At 39.4% G+C, this 21081-nt stretch overlaps 1 protein-coding gene across 8 annotated transcripts in view; it reads left to right on the top strand.

The window, feature by feature from the left end:
• unm_hu7910 (un-named hu7910) overlaps nucleotides 1-21081 on the top strand; it is a 214777-nt gene that overhangs the window by 145830 nt on the left and 47866 nt on the right. For all 8 annotated transcript variants that reach the window (XM_063064199.1, XM_063064182.1, XM_063064141.1 and 5 more), the window contains one exon: nucleotides 11990-12028. In XM_063064199.1, the coding sequence (XP_062920269.1) occupies nucleotides 11990-12028 (39 nt within the window). The remainder of the gene's footprint in view (nucleotides 1-11989; nucleotides 12029-21081) is intronic.

The raw sequence follows: 21081 nt of genomic DNA, 5'->3' as shown, positions 1-21081 counted from the left end.
GGGAGGGGCACCCTGAGTGTACAGATCATAAATGGTAATGAAATCAGGATGATGATGATGATGCAAAAAATGAGCCTCATTTATTCGCCAGAAGTGGCAAGAGGGTCATCCACCTCTGCCACTGATTTGGTCTTTATCTGATTCAGATCATTCCACCAAACAGTTGGATAGAGCACAGTACTAGACAAACATTATGGGATGTGACAACATCCCAGCAGTGGTGTTGAAAACATGTGCTCCAGAGCTGGCTGCGCCTCCAATCAATTTCATGAAAGATTCAGTACTTGAAGATATGGACTAAAATTATGTATCCTGTCCACAAATGGCTGCACAGATTAATTTGGATGGTTATCACTTCTGGGCCAACTTGTGATCATTAGCAACATGATGGAACACTCCATCGCAGATAATAAGTTCTGTTTGCTTTGATCAGTAACTCTTGATTTGGGGTCTACTAGAGCTTCTCAGCTTCAGTATATGATTGGTCCAAGGTTATCAAGGGACTTGTTTCCAGAGGTGAGTTGAATGTGGCTGCATTTGGCATTGAAGCACCATTTAACTAGTTACACGCGCAAAATGCTGAGAGAACTTTGGTTTTGGATTTTGCATCTGCAGACTTCCTCATGTTTATGATTTAACTAATTTGGCATTTAGAAGTTTCAGGGAAGTTAAAGATCATGGTCATCATGCAAGAAAACTATCCACTAGCCATTGTTGTGGTTAATGGAGGCCTAGTAGCTTCAGGTGTTCCTCAGAGCAATATTACAGGCCCAAATATATCAAAGATTGACAATGGGATGTAGTGGGGGTGGGGTTGGTAAGAGAGAGAGTAAGAAAATGATTTACCTCAATAAACTATTAAATAACACAAGCTTCTACAGATTTACAAAAGAAAGGGTAGCTGAAACAAACTGGACAAGACTGTAGAATTATTAATAGGAAATAGGCAAATGATAACTATTCTAAATTATGTTGGCTCAATCTCCAGAGTAGATTAAAACCATTCCAATATAATAAGTAATCAAAAGAGCTTTAAGGAGGGAGAAACTTAAACTCTACATATAAAGGTAAAGTACTGGGCAAAACAAAGCTACTAATCCTGATGGTCTGCATCCTTGGTTTTCAAAGGAAGTACCTGCAGAAATAATGAACTAATTCTGCTGGAAATTGGAAAACCACAAATTCAGCATTACTGTTTTAAAAAAAAGGGGAGATAACAGAAAGCAGGACCAGTTTGCGTAATATTCATCATTGGGGAAATAGTGAAATTATCATTAGGGAGACAACAGCAGAAAATCAGTGATAAGGCGTTTTATAAAAGATAAATTGTAATTGACGTATTTGCTGAGGATGCAGGGAAGAGAACCTGTGAATGAAATGTGTTTGGATTTCCAGAAAGCATTAGATAAGGTATCACATATGTGAGCTTACTGCACAAGATAAGAGTGTATGATGTTAGGGACAGGACATTGGCATGGATAGAGGCTGGCTAAGAGTAAGTAAAATTTGAATCAATGGGTCATTTTCAGATTAGTCAGTAACTAGTGAAGTGTTACAGGTGTCAGTACTGCCTGCCTGAACTATTAAAGACAGAGACTGACATATGTATATCTGAATTACAAATCAGGTACATAGATAGGAAATATTTAGAAGGATGTGGGATCAGCTTAGATAGGCAACAGTCAGTATGGACGAGTAAGTGTGAAGGGCATCTTTCCATGGTGTCTTATTCTGACTATATGCGCAGAGAATGTGGAAGTGGCCAAGATTGGATCAACTGTGATCTTGTTGAGTGGCACAACAGGCTTGAAGGGCTAATTATTCCACCCTTCTGTTTTTTATGTAACTGTGTTCAAGTCTTCATTATACCCATAGGGGGGATATTGTCTGATTGGGCAATTTTCAGATTTTTAGTTCCATTTGTAGCATCTATGATGAAGCAATCTATATTCATATGCAGTTAGATCTGCCTAGTGTTCAGCTTTGGGCTGTAATGATGTTTCCCTTCGTACCTCTCTTTTGATGCACAAGAACACATGTAGTATTTGCTCCTTCCCCGAGCTTTGCAGAGGACTTCTCAACCTTGTTACCACTGCCATACAGAAGATCAGCTAACACCTAAAAATGTCAGCATCTCCAAAAGCACCTTTAAGATACAGATTATTTTGGCCTGGGCACATAACCATTCTTTGAGTTGCCAAAATCTGATAATTCCCTACATGACGACATTCTGAGAAGATGTTCGCCATATGTTCTGTACCTGTTCCAAAAGGTGACTCTGCCACTTCCTCAGAAGCAATCAGTAAATGCAACTTGGTGCCTTCTGCAGAATAAAGCTTTTTTGGCTTCCAGTGACAATAGAATGTTTGATATCAAGTTAGCATGACTCCTTAAGACTTTGTACATGCTGTATTACATGCAGGTTTTTCTACATTAACACTGTATTTAAGTTTTACTAAAGGAGGTTGTTTCCCACAACTATAAACGGAGACAGCCCATTCTGGGATTGAAAATTAACATGTTTTCTCTGGGGGAGGGGATATATTGGAATTTTTTATGAATAATTATACATCCTCCTTGACATTTATATTAGTAAGTGTTTCTTGCAACTCATTTATAATTGCACTCTGTTCTTTAACTATAAATTTGTCTACATTGAATCTTGTAAATTGACCCCGTATTTTGGAGAAGCAAATTATAGATCAAAAGCAGGTTTAATATCATTGGCATACGTCGTGAAATTTGTTGTTTTGTGGCAGCAGTACAGGGCAATACATAAAAAAGCTATAAATTACAATAACAAATATATATTTAAAAATTTTTTAATGAAATGAGTGGTGAAAAAAAGAGAGCAAAGCTAGTGAGGTAGTGTCCATGAGCCGATTCATTGTCCATTCAGAAATCTGATGGCGGTGGTGAAGAAGCTGTTCCTAAAATGTTGCGTGTGTGTCTTCAGGCTCCTGTACCTCCTCCCTGATGGAATCAATGTGAAGAGGGCATTTCCTGCATGATGGGGGTCCTTAATGATGGATGCCACCTTTTTGAGGCATCACCTTTTGAAAATGTCCTCAATGCTGTGGAGGCTAGTGCCCATGTTGGAGCTGGCTGAGTTTACAACTTTATGCATCTTTCTCTGATCCTGTGCAGTGACCCCCTCCATGCCAGATGGTGATGCAACTAGTTAGAATGCTGTTCACAGTACACCATACATCTGTAGATATTTGCTAGAGTCTTTGGTGACAGACCAATCTCCTCAAACTCCTAATGAAGTATAACCCCTGATGTAACTTCTTTGTAATTAGACTAATATGTTGGGTCCAGGATAGATCTTCAGAGATGTTGACACCCAGGAACTTGAAACTACTCCCCTTTTCCACTGCTAATCCCTTGATGAGGCCTGGTTTGTGTTCCCTCAACCTCCCCTTCCTGATGTCCACAATCAATTGCTTGGTCTTGCTGATGTTGAGTGCAAGGTTGTTGTTCTGACACCGCTCATTCAGATGACCTATCTCGCTCCTGTACGCCATCTCATCACCATCTGAGATGCTGCTATCAACAGCTGTGTCATTGGCAAATTTATAGATGGTGTTTGAGCTGTGCCTAGTGCACAATCAGTGGGTGAGAGTAGAGGAGTAGGCGAAGCATACAACCTTGAGGTGTGCTGATGTTGACTGTCATTGAGGAGGAGATGTTAGATTGTTATTATATAAATGTTACTGTGGAATCATGTGTTAGTGTGCTATTCACTGTTGCAGTAAGCTGTGTTCTCAGTGGCAGTATTCGATCTGTTTAACGTTTGGTTTCCTTTGTCCCATTGGTTGATTTTAGATCTTCACATGGGGAAACTACATGTTTATTCTTCTGATCCTACTTTCAGTCTAGATGAAGGTAGAGTAGAACTAACTTGAATAAGGTTATATACCTGAACTATTTCTTTTGTACAGGTAAATTTCTGCTTGGGGGTCTGGACAATGGGAATGAAGAAGTAAAGGGCAGATCTTACACCTTAAGCTTCTAGTATATTCCTTGCTGGCTCTATGAAGTTGCATCCTCCCAACTACGCCTATGTACTGGCTCCGACTAGGCATTGACCTACCTGTGTGCTTGCTGAGCCACACTAGTTTCCAATTATACAACACCTCTATTTTTGAATTCCGCTCCTTGTTTTCACAGTCCTTATCTCTATCATTTCGTAGAGTCATAGAACACTTCAGCACAGAAACAGGCATTTCAGCCCATCTAGTCTGTGCTGAGCCATTAATCTGCCTACTCCCATCAACCAGCACCCAGAACACAACCCTCCATACCCCTCTCATCCATGTACCTATCCAAATTCCTCTTAAAATTGAAATCCACCCAGCATCTACCAATTGCGCTGACAGCTCATTCCATACTCTCACCACACTCTGAGTGAAGAAAAGTTCCCCCTTATGTTCCCCTTAAATATTTCACTTTTCACCCTTAACCCACGCCCTCTAGTTGTAGTCTCACCCAACCTCAGTGAAAAAAGCCTGTTTGCATTTACACTATCTATACCCCTTATAATTATGTAGACATCTATCAAATCTCCCCTGAAATCTCCCCTCAAATTTGCAGATGACACAAAGCTGGGTGGCAGTGTGAAATATGAGGAGGATGTTACGAGAATGCAGGGTGACTTGGACAGGTTGGGTGAGTGGGCAGATGCATGGCAGATGCAGTTTAATGTGGATAAATGTGAGGTTATCCACTTTGGTGGCAAGAACAGGAAGGCAGTTTACTATCTGAATGGTGTCAAGTTAGGAAAAGGGGAAGTACAACGAGATCTAGGTGTCCTTCTTCATCAGTAACTGAAAGTAAGCATGCAGGTACAGCAGGCAGTGAAGAAAGCTAATGGCATGTTGGCCTTCATAACAAGGGAAATTGAGTATAGGAGCAAAGAGGTCCTTTGCAGTTGTACAGGGCCCTGGTGAGACCACACCTAGAAAATTGCATACAGTTTTGCTCTCCAAATTTGAGGAAGGACATTCTAGCTATTGAGGGAGTGCAGCGTAGGTTCACGAGGTTAATTCCCGGGATGGCGGGACTGTCATATGTTGAAAGATTGGAGCGACTGGGGTTATATACACTGGAATTTAGAAGGGGATCTGATTGAAACATATAAGATTATTAAGGGACTGAACACGCTAGAGGCAGGAAACATGTTCCCGATGTTGGGGGAGTCCAGAACCAGAGTCCACAGTTTAGGAATAAGGGGTAGACCATTTAGAACGGAGTTGAGGAAAAACTTTTTCACACAGAGGGTTGTGGTTCTGTGGAATGCCCTGCCTCAGAAGGCAATGGAGGCCAATCCTCTGGATGCTTTCATAAATAGTTAGATAGAGCTCTTAAAGATAGCGGAGTGAAGGGATATGGGGAGAAGGCAGGAAAAGGGTACTGATTGTGGATGATCAGCCATGATCACAGTGAATGGTGGTGCTGGCTTGAAGGGCTGAATGGCCTACTCCTGCACCTATTGTCTATTGTCTGAACCTTCTACATTCTAGAGAATGAAGACCTAACCTGTACAACCTTTCCGATAACTCAGGTCCTCAAGTCCTGGTAACATCCTTGTAACTTTTCTCTGCATTCTTTCTATCTTATTTACATCTTTTCATATGTGACCAAAATTGCACACAATATTCCAAATTAGGCCTCACCAACATCTTATACAATTTCAACATAACATCCCATCTCCTGTATTCAATACATTGATTTATGAAGACCAATTAGCCAAAAGCTTTCTTTATGACCCTGTCTACCTGTGATGCCACTTTTAAGGAATTATGGACCTGTATTCTAAATCCCTCTGTTCTGCACTCCTCAGTGCCCTACTGCTCACCGTGTAAGACCTACGCTGCTTGGTCCTCCAAAAGTGCAACACCTCACACTTGACTATGTTAAATTCTATCTGCCATTTTTCCAGCTGGTACAGATCCCGCTGCAAGCTTTGATAGTCTTCCTCGCTATTCACTACGTCATCATGCAGGAAGTTGTCAATGACCTTGCTAAAAAGCCTTAAAGGAAAAAAGAGAAACGGGAAAGGGTTTCAACAGTCGAATTGTGATGGGGCAGGAAATCAAACTGCAACTAATGCTAGAAATCTGGATAAAAACATAGAAGAATGCAATTGGTTAAGCAGTTCTGTAAAGAAAACTGTTAAAGCTTCAGGCCAAGGACCTTTCATCAGAAGTCAGGTGGCATTTATAGATATGTGGTCTAAGACTCCAGTTAGAATCAGATATAATACCAAGTCTATGAAGAGTATAGTTCGGTAATGGATAGCAGTATGGAGAGATGAAGTCGACAGCTCGGGGAGTGAATTAGTGACTGGAGCCAAAGACAATAGATTCAACCTGAATATTTAATTTGAGGTATATCTGGCATATAATAAATTCTGAAAATTTGGTTCATTGATGGTTGTAACTATCCTGTATATAAAGTTAGCGCTATTTCATCATCTGGTCAAATGAGTAGTGTATAGATATTGAGCAAAAGACTAATAAAGGGTATAAAGGAGGGGTTAGTGCATAATCATATCGATTTACTTTTCATTGCATTTTGTACTGTACTGCACACATATGGCTGATTTACTATCCTTTCAACCCCATTCTCCTGTCTTCTCTCCGTAATGTTTGATGGCCCTGACTAATCCAGAGCCTGTCAACATCCACTTTAAATATACCCAGCCTCCACAGCCATATGTGGCAGTGAGTTCCACAGATTCACCATACTCTGGCTAAAGAAGTACCCTCATGTCCGGAAAGGATTTTGTTGTTATTCTGAGGCTGTGTCTTCTGGTCCTAAGTTCTCCTGCTATTGGAAACATCCTCTCCACGTCCACTTTATCTAGGCCTATTAATATTCAATAGGTTTCAATGATAACCTCTCTCAATCTTCAAAACTCCAGCAAGTCAGGGCAGGACCATCAAATGCTCTTCACACGTTAACCCTTTCATTCCTGGAATCATTCTTGTGAGTCTCCTCTAATGCCTGCACATCCTTGCTTATATATTCTAATCCTCTTGAAATGGATGATAACATTGCATTTGCTTGCCTTTCTAATGACTCGACTTTCAAGGTACCCTTTGGGGATTGTGCCCTAGGACAGCCAAGTCCCTTTGCACCTTAGTTTCTGAATTTGCTCCCCATTTAGAAGATAGGTAACATCTCTATTCCTTCTACCAAAGTGAGTAACCATATATTTCCCTACACTTCTTTGCCTTTCCGCTTAATCTGTCCAGTCCTTCTGCAACACCCTGCTTCCTCAACACTACAACTTGGCCACAAAGCCAACAATTCCATCATCCAAATCACAGACTTTCTGAAAATCCAAGTAAACAACATCCACTGAGTCTCCTTTGTTTACCTTGCCTGTTACTTTCTCAAAGAATTCCAACAGATCTGTCAGGGCAAGATTTCCCCTTAAGGAAAGCATGTTGACTTCGACCTATTTTATCACGTGCCTGCAGGTACTCCGAAGCCTCTAACCAGCCACTGAAGTCAAAGTTCAAAGTACATTTATTATCAAAGTATGTATATTATATGCAACTTTGAGACTCATCTCCTTACAGGCAGCCACAAAACAAAGTAGCATGATAGAATCCATTAAAAAACCCACAGAACAAAGACCATCAAACACCCAATGTGCAAAAACAAGGAACAAATCATGCAAACAATAAAGAAGTAAACCAATTACACACAGTATGGGAACCGCAGACTCCCCGAAAGTGAGTCCATAGCCACGGAGTTCAGCACGGAGACAAGTGAAGCCAGTCTAGGGGCCTGATGGCTGCAGATCACAGCCACAGAACCAGTTCAGCGTTGAGTCGTGTAAACCTCACAAAGTAGTGAGGTGAACACCGGTTCGTCTTTCGTCCTTGGCCTTGATGCCTTCATCTTTTTCACTTGGCTCAGCATTCAAATCAACCAAGCATTTGTTTTTCAGTCTTAGGCCCAGGCCCCCGCTGTTTCGATCCGGCCCTAAGTCCACTCCAGCAATGGCCAAACCTCGGTTTGTTTTTCACTCTCGGGTTTGGGTCCAACCACTTTGACCCAGTTCCAGGTCCACTCCAAGAATGGCCAAACATCGGCTCATTTTGCATTCTCTGAACCGAGGCCCGCATCTTCAATCTGGCCCCAAGTCCGCTCCAGCAATGGGCAAACATCGGTTCATTTATCGCTGTTGGGCCTGGGCTGGGTGCTACGATCTGGATGCAAGTCTGCTCCAGTGATGGCTACGGTGGCCGTATCTGCATTCTCAAGAGTCCAGTTCACTGAAGTCAGGCAATCTGGGCTATAATTTCCTGTATTTTGTCTCCTTCCCTTCTTAAACAGTGGAGTGGTATTTGCAATTTTCCTAGCTTCCAGAACCATTCCAGAATGTAGTGATTCTTGAAAGATCACTACTAATGCCTAATTTCTTCAGTCATCTCAAAACCCTGGGCTGTAGTCCATTTGTTCCAGGTTACTTATCCACCTTTCCAACCTTTCAGCTCCCCAAACACTGTCACCTTAGTAAAAGGACTGCACTCGCTTCTCCTGCTTCGTTTCTTGTCAGATCATCTGGATCTTCTAGTATTTCAAATTGAATGCAGTGGAAATTGTAGTGTACCCCTCTTCCCTTGACCTTACAGGTCTTTTCAGCCTTCATAATCTAAATGATAACAAGCTCAACAACTAGGGACCATTGATATTGCATATTGCCTTGGTTCTTTATTCCACCTCCATGCTATGCAGGGAGGAGATCACCATTTCATTGTGTGTGTGTTCCAAGTTCCTGGCACAGCAACTCGTAGTCTGAGGGAATTCCCTTTTAAATTACTTGCTTCGGATATTTTATTTAGTTGGATAGAAGAATCACACACTTATTTTAAATAACACAAATCTGTACCTGAAAATGTGGCATTTTAGAACAGTTATCTGCAAACTTGACCAGTACTCTTGGTGTTTCAGATGAAGTTTTATTTATAGCATAAAACAAGTGCAAGTGAAATTGATCAGTGAGAATTTGAAACTACAAAGCAGTTTGCAGAATTCACAACAAAATGAAGAATTACCTAAAGGTGCAGATGAATTATGATTATCTGCCAATTCTATATTGACTGTCAGGACTTTTAATTAAAAATTTGTGTTGTTTTGCAGATCTTTAACTCATCACAAAGACCTCAAAAAAGTCATTTGGACCAGGCCACTCTACATTCCACTTAATTTTATTTTTGTTCTTAATACAGCCACTATAAGAGTGAGATCTCTGGAAGATAATGTGATGGAATACACTAAGGATATTTGGAGTATTTTTCATTCAGTATAATATTTTTATGTTGATGTGTGTGTTTTTTTAGAAATTAACCCTTTTTAGTAGCGGTGTGCTTTTATAAATTCTGTATTGCAAATATTCTGACTGTATCAAGTCAATATGAATGATGGGAGTGAGAATTGTTACCAGTCAGTCTTTCTGTATGGTCTCAAGCAAAGTCTGCTTTGTACTAATGTAGAATTGTTACATAAATATAATATATTCACTTAAATGAAAGAGCAATCTATAAATGTGAATTATTTCAATAAACAGAGTGGACTGCAATGAGCATATGCAGCAAATTTAAAGGAAAAAAATCGTTGGAACAAAATGCAACAGAAGAGGTCTTAACTTTTGGTTGGAAATGATTGGAAAAAGCTTTTTTAAAAATATTTGAGGGCACATCCCCCTTGGGTGCTTTCTATAGCTATTGTATGGAAGGACAACGTGATCCTTGCAGAACCTCAGTGTGAAGAGTATTTAATCAGACTGACATTTTTTTTGTAAAAGTGGTTGCAAATGGCAGGGAAATTTCAACTATAACACTTTTTAGTAAGATATGGATCTTTTTTGACTAAATTAAATTTCACATCGGAAGTATCATTCAGGTTTAGCAATAAAATTTACCAGCTGTGATATGTTGCCATCTCTGTATATGCCTTTTGGATGGCCTTGTGTCAGAAAGTGGACAAAACTTAATACATGGTACTTATTTTTAATTAAAGAAAATGTTTTAAATTTATAAAGCCATAGAAAGAGTGAGATATTTGTTAAGGAGATGGGTTAGTTAAAAAAAAATGCAAAATATTGCTAATTTGCATCATTAGCAAAGGTTGCTTTTCATGTTCTATTGTATTTTCGTTTTGGTCCAGGAGATTGGTTCTCTTACAAATGACTTGATAGTCAAAAGTTTACATGGGCACTAACTAACTTTAAGCTAGCAATTCTAAATTGTTGCCAAAAATCATGCTAGCATTAAGAAATACTTTGCATTTGCAGTTGATGTAATTTTAGTATGTTGCATAAAGTTTAGGTGCAAATCTATTCAATGTAATGTTTTTTTTGGATATGTCACTTTTGAAAAATAAAATGTTCTAGAATTACATCTGTGAGTCATTGTAGTTTTTTTATGTAGATACAATGTTATGCTCTGACTTAAATATAACCAAAACACAAAAGATGTGCGTATTTTAATGTTATACTGTTCTGAAAAAAATGAGGAATGGAAATACAAGACTGCAGATGCTGGAATGAGGAGCAAAAGAACAAACTGCCTGAGGAACTCAGCAGATCAAGCAGCATCTGTGGGGGTAAAGGGATGAGTTGATGCTTTGGGATGAGGCACTGCATTACAAACCATGATGCGGGTCATCATGTAGGGACTTAAGCTGAAACACTGACTATCCTTTTGCCTCTGCTTGACCTGCTGAGTTCCTGTAGCAGTTTACTTATTACTGCAATTAGAATGGACGTTTGGCTTCACTGCTGCATGCAGCTTCTGCACACAAGTCAATGTAAGCCAAGGATTTCTAATGATGGGTGAAGGTAGTAAGATATAAATTGGGCAGCAGCTAGAAATCATGATGGAGATAAAATATGAACAGGGAAGGAGGGGAAAGAAATCTTCCCATGAAGTGGTCCATAAAAGAAAAAAGTTTGTGAACCTCTTGCTTACAGAAACAGAGTCCCTTAATCTGTTTTCCACAAAGCCGTGCATACAAGGTAGTATTTTTTAAGAGTGTTTTGGGAAATAACATTGCTGACAAATTGTTGAAAAGGCAAATCTTATGCTAAAATGTTAGATTTAGACAGCTGATTTATGCTGACAAGATTTGTGTTATTTAATCAATTGGGACTCAAATTGCAAAGTGAAGCATCCATTCAAGCAATTTGTTGATGTTTGATGTTTCCCTTGTCATGGTAACCCTGTTCTGGTATTAATTGGGTGTTGAGAATGAGACAGAAAATGTGTGTTCAGAAAACCTGTACCATCCAGAGTCCTCCAAACCATTGCTCCCCTTTTTAGAAATGGAAAGGCATGATCTGTTCAATAAGTTCTACTATATGCAAAACTTCAAGAGACATATTCTTGCTTCATTTTGACTCATAAATATCTACAGTGCAATTTAGTTACAGTAGTGTAGCTAGTAGAATTTCTGCTTCACAGCTTCAACGATTGTAATCAGTTTTGACCTATGGTGTTTTCTGTGGAGTTTGCATGTTTTCTCTGTGACCTTATGGGCTTACACTGGGTGCTTCAGTTTCTTTCTGCATCCCAAAAAATGTGCAAGGTTACTTGGCCACTTTAAATTGATCTTAGTGTGTGATAAAATTTGAGGAAAGTTGATTGGAATAGGGGCAAAAAAAAAATGTTTATTCCAAATGGGTGCTTGGTACTGCTAAAGTAGGCTGGTCCTGTTCCTGAGATCCATGACTATGTTTCTAATGCACATGTATACCGATGTGAGGCGGATGCCTGCTTTGTATAATGGTGCTAATCTAGTGTCTTACATAGCATTGGTCACTTACTTGGAGGTGGTACTTGAAATACAGTTTGCTACCTTGATTGATTTTTTGCAAATTTAGGGAAAAGAACTTTATACAACAATCTGTATTAGTGATGCATTGTAGTCGTTTTCCTCAATCAATGAAATAATTTTTGTAATCTTCCAGAAAAAAGATCTGACTCTGAAGTGAAGAAGGAAGAAAAAGGTAAGCTATGTGTTTTCTAACTGTAGAAGCAATTGAATGGGAAATTGCACAATGTATTCAAAATGTAGAGTACATCTTATTGATATACAGATAAATCAAGTAATTCACTAAAGTTTTGACAATTGAATTTGATGAGCTAGGGCAAGTGGCAGGCCATTACATCTTAACCAAGTAAATATGAGCGTTGGTAGGAAATGATGAATAAAATGAGCTAAGACTCATTCGGACTTTACTGAGGTAGATCTGCTCCTTGCTCCTCTCTGCATTTTATCATAGAATCTTTTGACAACTCCATTCATTCTTGTTGAAATTTTAAAAAAGTGATGTGGAAATGCAATCCGTAATCCAAAACCAGTTAAAACGTGTTTCGGAATGGAGCCTGCCACACCGCATGATCGGTGAAGTCTCTATTAAACACCTAGAAAGGTTCTTGTGCCGTTTGATTTCAATTAATTATCTTCCAAAATAAAGTTTCTTAGCTAGTCTTATTAAATGCTTATTTTAACTGCTTAATGTACAACCAACTAATTGCTGAAAACAACAAATAGGATATCTATCTTAGTTTAAGTCAGCTGATTCTCAGCAAAGCATTTTAAAAGGGCTTTAGTTTTGAGTTAACATCCCAGATTACAGGGCAATTTTTGATAATGGTGTGATGTAGTTAGAAGCTGGCAGTTTCCATGTTGTAGAGGATCCATAATAATAATAAATGAGGGCCCATAGATGTATGGATAAATGCAAAAGATTTTGAGAAAGGGAAAGGAAGAATCTTTACATGGAATTGGAAGAAAATTTAATTTATTCCTGGTATTAGTACTTTAGGTAGACACTTTTCATGTTGGAAATGGCCTGTTTCCCCCTTGCAGCTTGTACATGCAAAGATTAAATAACTAGATTGGTTGCTTTAAACTGCAGTGGGGAAAAAAAACTCCTTTGCAATTTTATTTATTTGCAAATATCCTGCCACACCTGTGCAATGACGGTCTCACATTTCTAACATTGTTGTGGTGGAAAGCTTAATTTGATTGAAAAGGCGAACGTGTACTTTGGGGTTATGTGACAAAAGCTTGAAATCATTTTACACTAGATGGCACTATAAATTAATACATAACTGATGCCCATTTTGAGCTAAATGTGTAAAATAGCATTATCATTTATTTTAGAAAGTGAAAATCAATGTGGGGTTTTCATTACTCTATCTGAGAAGATTGCCATGGGCTACATGTCTCCAACAACTTTTATTCAGAGAACTATTTGCTGTTAAGAGAACAGTGAATGCTTTAGACACTGGATATACCATTATACATTTATGAATGTAATTTTGCAACAAGAATGCATTACTATATGGAGAATTGAGCATAAAGTGTCAATTTTATTGCATCACGTGAACACATTACCATATAAATGAGGTATGCTGAAAATTTATAGAGGTCTATCAACACTTGAAATATTCTCCTTGACTGTTAAATTGGGGTATTATCACTAAATTCTTGTCAAGTTCTCCGCAACACTTGACAATTGTTCAGATTATTCTCTTCCAGAATCACTTGCATGACCCAGCTCAACAAGAAGAGATCTAGTCTAACTGCATTCATAATTTCAAGCTTCAAGATCCATTTATTAACAAAGAATGTATAAATTATACAACCTTGATTTGCTTGCTCACAGGTAAAAAGCAAAGCAAGAAACCCGAAAGAACCCAATTAAAGAAAAAATAATTAAAATAAAAATAGACAATCTAGGATGGAGTCCTTTTTCAGGAATTTAGATCTCCTAGACATTTCTTCTGAGCAAGAGTCGCTCCTCAATGCTCTGTTATCTATACATGAGATACAGGAAGCTGTGAGACAGCTCCAAAGTAGGAAGGCCCCTGGTCCTGATGGACTCATTAGTGAATTCTATAAAGAGTCCACAGGGTTATTATCAGAGCCTATGCTAAACATGTTCAATCATGCATTTAATTGTGGTCTCCTCCCACCATCATTGAGAGAAGCTAATATCTCCCTAATTTTTAAGAAAGAAAAGAGCCCTGAAGATTGTACCTCCTACAGGCCTATTTCATTGTTAAATGTTGACTTTAAAATCTTATCTAAAACCTTGGCGTTGCGATTAGAAACTGTGTTACCTTTTATCATAAAAGAGGATCAAATGGGTTTTGTAAAAGGCCGTAAATCATCTAACGATATCGGAAGATTACTTGATGTGATTCAGGCATGTCAGCAACAGGCAGTGAATGGCTTGGTGGTTTCCTTAGATGCAGAAAAGGCCTTTGAATGGCCGTATCTTTTTTTCACTTTAGAATGATTTGGATTGGGCAATAATTTTATTAAGTGGGTGAAGGTTCTTTATAATGACCCTTTGGCAGCGATTCTCACTAATGGTATTAGGTTGGATAGTTTTAGTATTCTGAGGGGCAGCCAGCAGGGCTGCCCTTTATCATCACTACTTTTCACACTAGTGATTGAACCATTGGCTGAAGCTATTTGGCGAGACCCCAAAATATCTGCTCCAGACATAGGACAAAAGTCACATAAAATTACATTATATGTGGATGATGTTCTAATTTTCTTATCAAACCCTGCTATATCAGTGCACCACCTTATACAATGCATCAATTCATTTAGCGCCTTTTCAGGTTATAAAATCAACTTTACTAAATCAGAGGCGATGCCTCTGGGGAATCTGCAGCAGGTACCTGACACTCAGGGTGTTTCCCTCTTTAAATGGTCGCAGATGGGTTTTGTTTACTTAGGCATATTTATCACACTTACATTTGATCAATTGTTCAAAGCTAACTTTACACAGTTATTTGACAAAATCAAACAGGATCTTGAGCGATGGAGCACTCTTCCCATTTCTTGGCTTGGCCGAATATCCTTGCTCAAAATGAACATTCTTCCTCGCCTGCTCTACCCAATACAAATGTCTCCAGTCATTTTCACCCAACAATACTTAAAAAAAAACCTGATGGCATGAACATCGACTTCTCCAACTTCCGCTAATGCCCCACCTCCCCCTCGTACCCCATCGGTTATTTATTTTTATACACACATTCTTTCTCCTACTCTCCTTGTTCTCCCTCTGTCCCTCTGACTATACCCTTGCCCATCCTCTGGGTTCCCCTCCCCCTTTTCCTTCTCCCTGGGCCTCCTGTCCCATGATCCTCTCATATCCCCTTTGCCAATCACCTGTCCAGCTCTTGGCTCCATCCCTCCCCCTCCTGTCTTCTCCTATCATTTTGTATCTCCCCCTCCCACTTTCAAATCTCTTACTAACTCTTCCTTCAGTTAGTCCTGACGAAGGGTCTTGGCCTGAAAGTCGACTGTACCTCTTCCTAGAGATGCTACCTGGCCTGCTGCATTCACCAGCAACTTTGATGTGTGTTGCTTAAATGGCTGTTTTGTTTCTTTCATCTGGAACAAAATGTCTAAGTTACAGTGTCCCAGTAGTCTAGGGGGTCTGGATTTTCCAGACATCAAAAAATATCAATTAAGTTCCTTTTTATCTTATGTGGTTGACTGGGTTTGCAGGGACCCCTCCTCAATAGACATTGAAGCTTCACAAGCAAAATGCCCTATTATTAATTCGCTTTTCCTCAATAAGATGAAACTAGTTGAGGAATATTGTCGCAATCCAATAACAATTAATGCAGCCAGGGCTTGGAGGGCGGTGCGACAAATTGAGGGCAATGCAGCAAAAATATCACCCTTCACTCCAATAACCGGCAGTCCAGATTTGGGTTTTCTTTGGAACTTTGGATTTCTAAGGGTATTTTCCATCTAGGAGATTTGTTTGATGAAGGAGCGATGATGTCTTTTAGTCAAATAGTACAGAAATTTAACATACCCAACAAGGATCTTTCTTGTTTCTTTCAGACAAGAGATTCTATACAGAAAAAAACATCATTGTTAACTGATTTCTATAGTTCTGACATAGAAAAGAGGGTGTTTTGTTCTAAAGGTGAAGTCTCTATTAGTACTTTTTACAGCATCTTGAGGGAATGTTCTTGTGGAGAGGCTAAGCAGCTGGGTAGGGTCTGGGAGGAAGAGCTGGGAGTAGAAATTACAGCTGAAACATGGAAGACGTCTGTGATAATGCAAAGAAGATTTCAGTTTGTAATAGAACTAAAGCATTGCAGCTCAAAGTTCTGCATAGACCCCATCCGACTCCCGATCGTCTCTCAAAATTTAAGACGGGGGTTTCTTCAATGTGTTCTAAATGTAAATACTGCAACTTTCACCCATTGTTTTTGGACTTGTCCCAAACTTCAGACATACTGGAGTGATAGAAGTGTTCTGATGCCTGATATCTGTGAGGGGAAGAAATGTAAATGTAAGTGTATCTGGAAATTGAAAGTTTTGTTATGCTGAGCAAAAAAAAAATGTTTTAATTATATTAAAAAAACATAAAAATAGAAGACCAAGCCTGGACGTGCAAGAGAAAGAAAAAAAATACAAATCATGCAAACAATTGACGCAAGCAACAGCATTACGAACCAAAATTGAGTCCTCAGATCCGAACCATGGAGCAGCCTGGAATAGGCCTAAAGCCTCACTCATCAGTTCATTATATTAGCGGGCACAGGGCAGAATCACCTCTCCTTTTGTTCACTTACCTTAACCACCATCCTTAACTTCACTCTTTCACTTGCATGGTGCCACTTTGTCATTTAGTTTTCACATCTATACCTGTAACACAACTATATCTGCTACATTTTTAATCCCTGTACTGCCTCTTTCCTTAAATGAGTATCAGATTTGTTGAGGTATAGAGAAGTATAAGAAGTAGGAGAATGGGTGTGGATTCTACAGTCCCTTGACACTGCTGCTGTATTCACTTCAGCCTTCCTGACCAGTACTCTTACCAAGTGTAATGCAGAGAATGGAGAGCTATGCGTTACAGCCCTTGCTCTTTTGTTTTTTTTTCTTTGAAGGTTATATAACCATGCTGTTTTGAATCTTTGCAGTGTGGAAATGGCAGCTAAGTGGCCTTAATGACTGCTGCAGCTGATGTGATTATTTGCCATAGCGATCAGCAGCAGGGTGGTTACATTAAAAATGATGGTGCTCCTACCTGCTGTAACTGTAGAACTCTCGAGTAAAGATGCTTCTACAGCCATGTCAGGACCTCAGTGTGGCCAACCATGCAGCTTTTCTTTTAATGTGTTCCAGCTCTCTGATGTGCCCTTCACCAGATGTTGTGTGTGATGGTACTGATCTGCCTGTTTTGTTTTGTATTTACTTCATACATTAGGTATTGTCTTTTTGACATTGTTCTTCACAATACCAAAGAGGTTTGAGACCTGATCTCATCATTATCATTCATGACTGAGCTTCCCATGAAAAACACATTTTCAAATAGGACCATCATAAACGTGCAATTCTTCCATCCGTACTCCTAGACTGAAATTGCTATGGAAAGCTAAGTTTTTCATGATCTTTGATTTAGTCTTTTAAAATGCACTGAGTAAGTTCAGTGACCTGGATCATACTTGAAAAATGAAAGCAAGTCCAGGGCTGGTATGTTTGACGAAGACGCATAGATATCTTCAAGTTTACAGATAGTCAAATTGATCAGTTTGTCCTTTTAGGCCAGGTATAGCAAAATCAAAGTTGAGTTTATTTGTATGTGCGGGTTCAATGAAAAGCTTACTTGTAGAAGCATCACAGACACATAGAATAATTCACAAGAAAAATAATAATCACAATTTTTCAAGAAAACATAATTAAAACAAAAGAAAGCAAGGTCCATTTTAGTGCAAGATGGCCATAGTATAGCTAAACTATAGTGATTAGGCTCTTTCTAGTTGGTTCAGGGACAAATGGTTGAAGCGAAGTAGCTGCTCTTGAACCTGGTGGTGTAGGACTTAAGGCTTCTATACCTCCTACGTGATGGTAGCTGCTAAAAATTGGTATGGCCTGGTTAGTGGAGTTCTTTGATGAGGGGCAATACTTCCTTGAGGCAGTGCCTCCTGCAGGTACAACCAGTGGTGGAGAGGAATGTGCCTGTGATGCATTGGGCAAAGTCCACTACTCTCCACATGTGCGTTTGAACTGCCATACCAGACCATGATACAACCAGCTTGAGCTTTCAACAGCATATCTGTAGGAGTCTGTAAGAATGCTCAGTGACATGCCATGCCTCCTTAAACTGCTTAGGAGGAAAAGCTGCTGGCCCACTTTTCATATGATTGAATTTACGTGCGGGACCCAGAACAGATTAATCAATATGTTAACGCCCAGGAGTTTAAACCACAGATTCTCTCCACTACTGATCCCTAAACGTAGACTGGCATACGTTCATATTCCTTCCCTGTACTGCAGTCAAAATTCAACTCTTTTGTTTTACTGACTTTATGGGAGAAGTTGTTTTTGTAGCAGCCACTCAACCACATGACCTACCTCACTCCTGGAAGCTGACTCTTCTTCACCTGCTATTTACCTAACAGCCATAGTGACAATGGAAAATTTTGAAAATGGTATTGGAGCTGTGCTTAGACACACAGTCATGTGTGTATAGAGAGTAGAGGAAGTGGCTAATCATGCAGCCTTGAGATGCACCTGAATATTGTCGCCGATCTTCACTAGTTAATGTCGGCCGATGAGTAAGTCAAGTATCCAGTTGCAGAGAGAGGTACAGAGGCCCGGGTCTTGAAGCTTTGTGAAGAACTTGGGTGGGAGCACATGTGATCGTTTTTTTTTGTCAGGTTTGACATTATAAAGGGCAAGGTAATACCAATTTACTTTTAATGCTTTTAATTATTTGAAAGGTTATTTTTCAATCCAAGGAATAGTGAATAGAGGCATGCCATTATTCATGAGCCTCCAGTCCCAGAAACAGCCTTCCACCATCACCGTCTTCCTTTATGGTAGGAAGCAAACGATGATAGTGGAAGGCTGTTTCTGGGACTGGAGGCTCATGAATAGTGGTATGCCTCAGGGCTGGTGATGTGCTCATTGTTATTTGTCATCTACGTCAGCAATTTGGATGAGAGCATACAAGGCATATTTTAGTACATTTGCAGATTACATTAAAATAGGTGTTATGGTGGATAGTGAAGATGGTTATCAAAAATTGTTAAAGGATCTTGATCAGGTGAGTAAGTGGGCTGAGGAGTGGCAAATGATATTTAATTCAGATATGTGTGAGATGTTGCATTTTCTAAAATCAAATCAAGATTGGACTTCAACAGTGAACATTAAGACCCTTTTGAGTGTTGCAAAACAAAGGGAACTTGGAGTTCAAGTACATGCTTTCCTGAAAGTTGGAGTCACAGATAGACAGGGTATTGAAGGAAGCTTTTGATACACTGGCTTTCATCAGTCAGGTCACTGAGTATAGAAATTGGGAGATTGTGGTGTGGTTGTACAAGATGTTGGTGAGGAAGCACTTGGAGCATTATGTTCAGTTTTGGGAAAGATGTCATTAAACCAGGAAAAGTACAGAGAAGGTTGAAAAGGATGTTGCCACAACTTGAGGGACTGAGTTGTAGAGAGTGGTTAGACTGGATAGGACTTTCTCCTTGAGTAGTAAGAGACTGAGAAGTGATCGTATAAATGCTTGAGAGACATAGATAGAGTGATTGCACTTAGTTTTTTTCCCCAGAGTTGGAATGTTGAGAACTAGATAGCATAGATCTAAGTTGAGAGGGGAAAGATTTAGTAGGAGCTTGAAGGACAATGTTCTAATTTTTTTTTCTGGTATGTGGACCAACCTTTGCCATGAGTAGGAATTTTTTACATGCTTGAAAACTGTGGGGCACTTGGATAGTAGCATTATGTAAAATAAATTTCCAGCTGTATGGCAACAAAGGCTATGTGTGTGGGAGCATCTCAATTACTGCGCAGGCACATAGCTCAAAGGGACCAGTGCTGAGGGACAGCTTTTTACAGAATGGGTTGTATGTATCTTGAATCAGCTGCCAGAGGAAGAGGTTGAGGCAGGTACAATAACAACAAAAAAAATAGTTTGATATGTCCAGTACAGAGATAGGAAAGATTTAGAAAATTATGGGCCAAATGTTGGCATACGGGATTAGCTTGCATGGAGCATGAGCTTTTGGGGCTGGTGGTTCTTTCTCCATGCCATATGACTCAATTAGCTAAATTCAGTTTAAATTTTAATAACTTTTAAATTATATACTTATTTTTCCCTTGACTTTAAATGATATTTAGAAGCCCTCACACTATTTACAACAGTCAGGGCTTTACAGGCTGAGAGAGCTTACAGTGGTGTTTCATGGATGGACCTTCCCTGTGTGTTGGAGGCCTTCCCAAACCTCAGGCCATGCTGCCTGCATCTGGGAATGCTTCAGCCTGATCCAGACCAAATAATTATAGGCCAGGTTGTTTAACCCATCCCTAACAGTTTACATCAGTTTTTCTTAGCAGATGATCAGAATCTCACTGGAGACATGTGCCTCTCTGAATTCACTATCCTTCCAGTATGACAGATCCTTGCTGCTACACTCTATTGAGCTCAAAAACAATGGGTCTTCCGAGACTTTGCATTGGTGGACTGTCAGTTGTTAGGCATGGAAGGCAAATTGTGTGTTCCAGCAGGGATCGTGATCACATTGGCCATTGAAAACCAATCTGTCATTGTTTTGTGGAAAATACTATCCACTCTTTATTTACCTACCACTCATTATTAACTTCAAGACATCAAAGTGCTTGGACTATATAGGCTGTTCCCACGTTACAAAATCCCAACTCCCATAATATTATTAAATTCAAAAGTCAAATGTGTGTACATATGTTAATTCCTAAAAACTGCAGAACTAATGATTTTGGTGTATTTGCTGACCAATAGACAGAATTGGCTTATGGAAGTCTGTAAAATCGGAACCCATTCGTTACCCAGGGACAGCTTGTGTGTTGAAAGTGCCATTTGAGCGGGGGAAGTAAAAATAGTTAAGAGAATGTAGTGGGACAAAGAAGGAAGATCTGGTAGTTTTAGAAGGGAAATAGCATCTCATCTACTCTGTTTATTGAGACCAAACACAAATTTCAAAGTTAAAAAATGCCTGTGAGAAGATTCAGTTAAGTTGTGGT

Source organism: Mobula hypostoma, chromosome 1 (genome assembly GCF_963921235.1).
Source record: "Mobula hypostoma chromosome 1, sMobHyp1.1, whole genome shotgun sequence".
Classification (NCBI taxonomy): Eukaryota; Metazoa; Chordata; class Chondrichthyes; order Myliobatiformes; family Myliobatidae; genus Mobula; species Mobula hypostoma.
The sequence above is the reverse complement of the archived record's forward strand: the minus strand, read 5'-3'. Positions and strand labels throughout refer to the sequence as shown.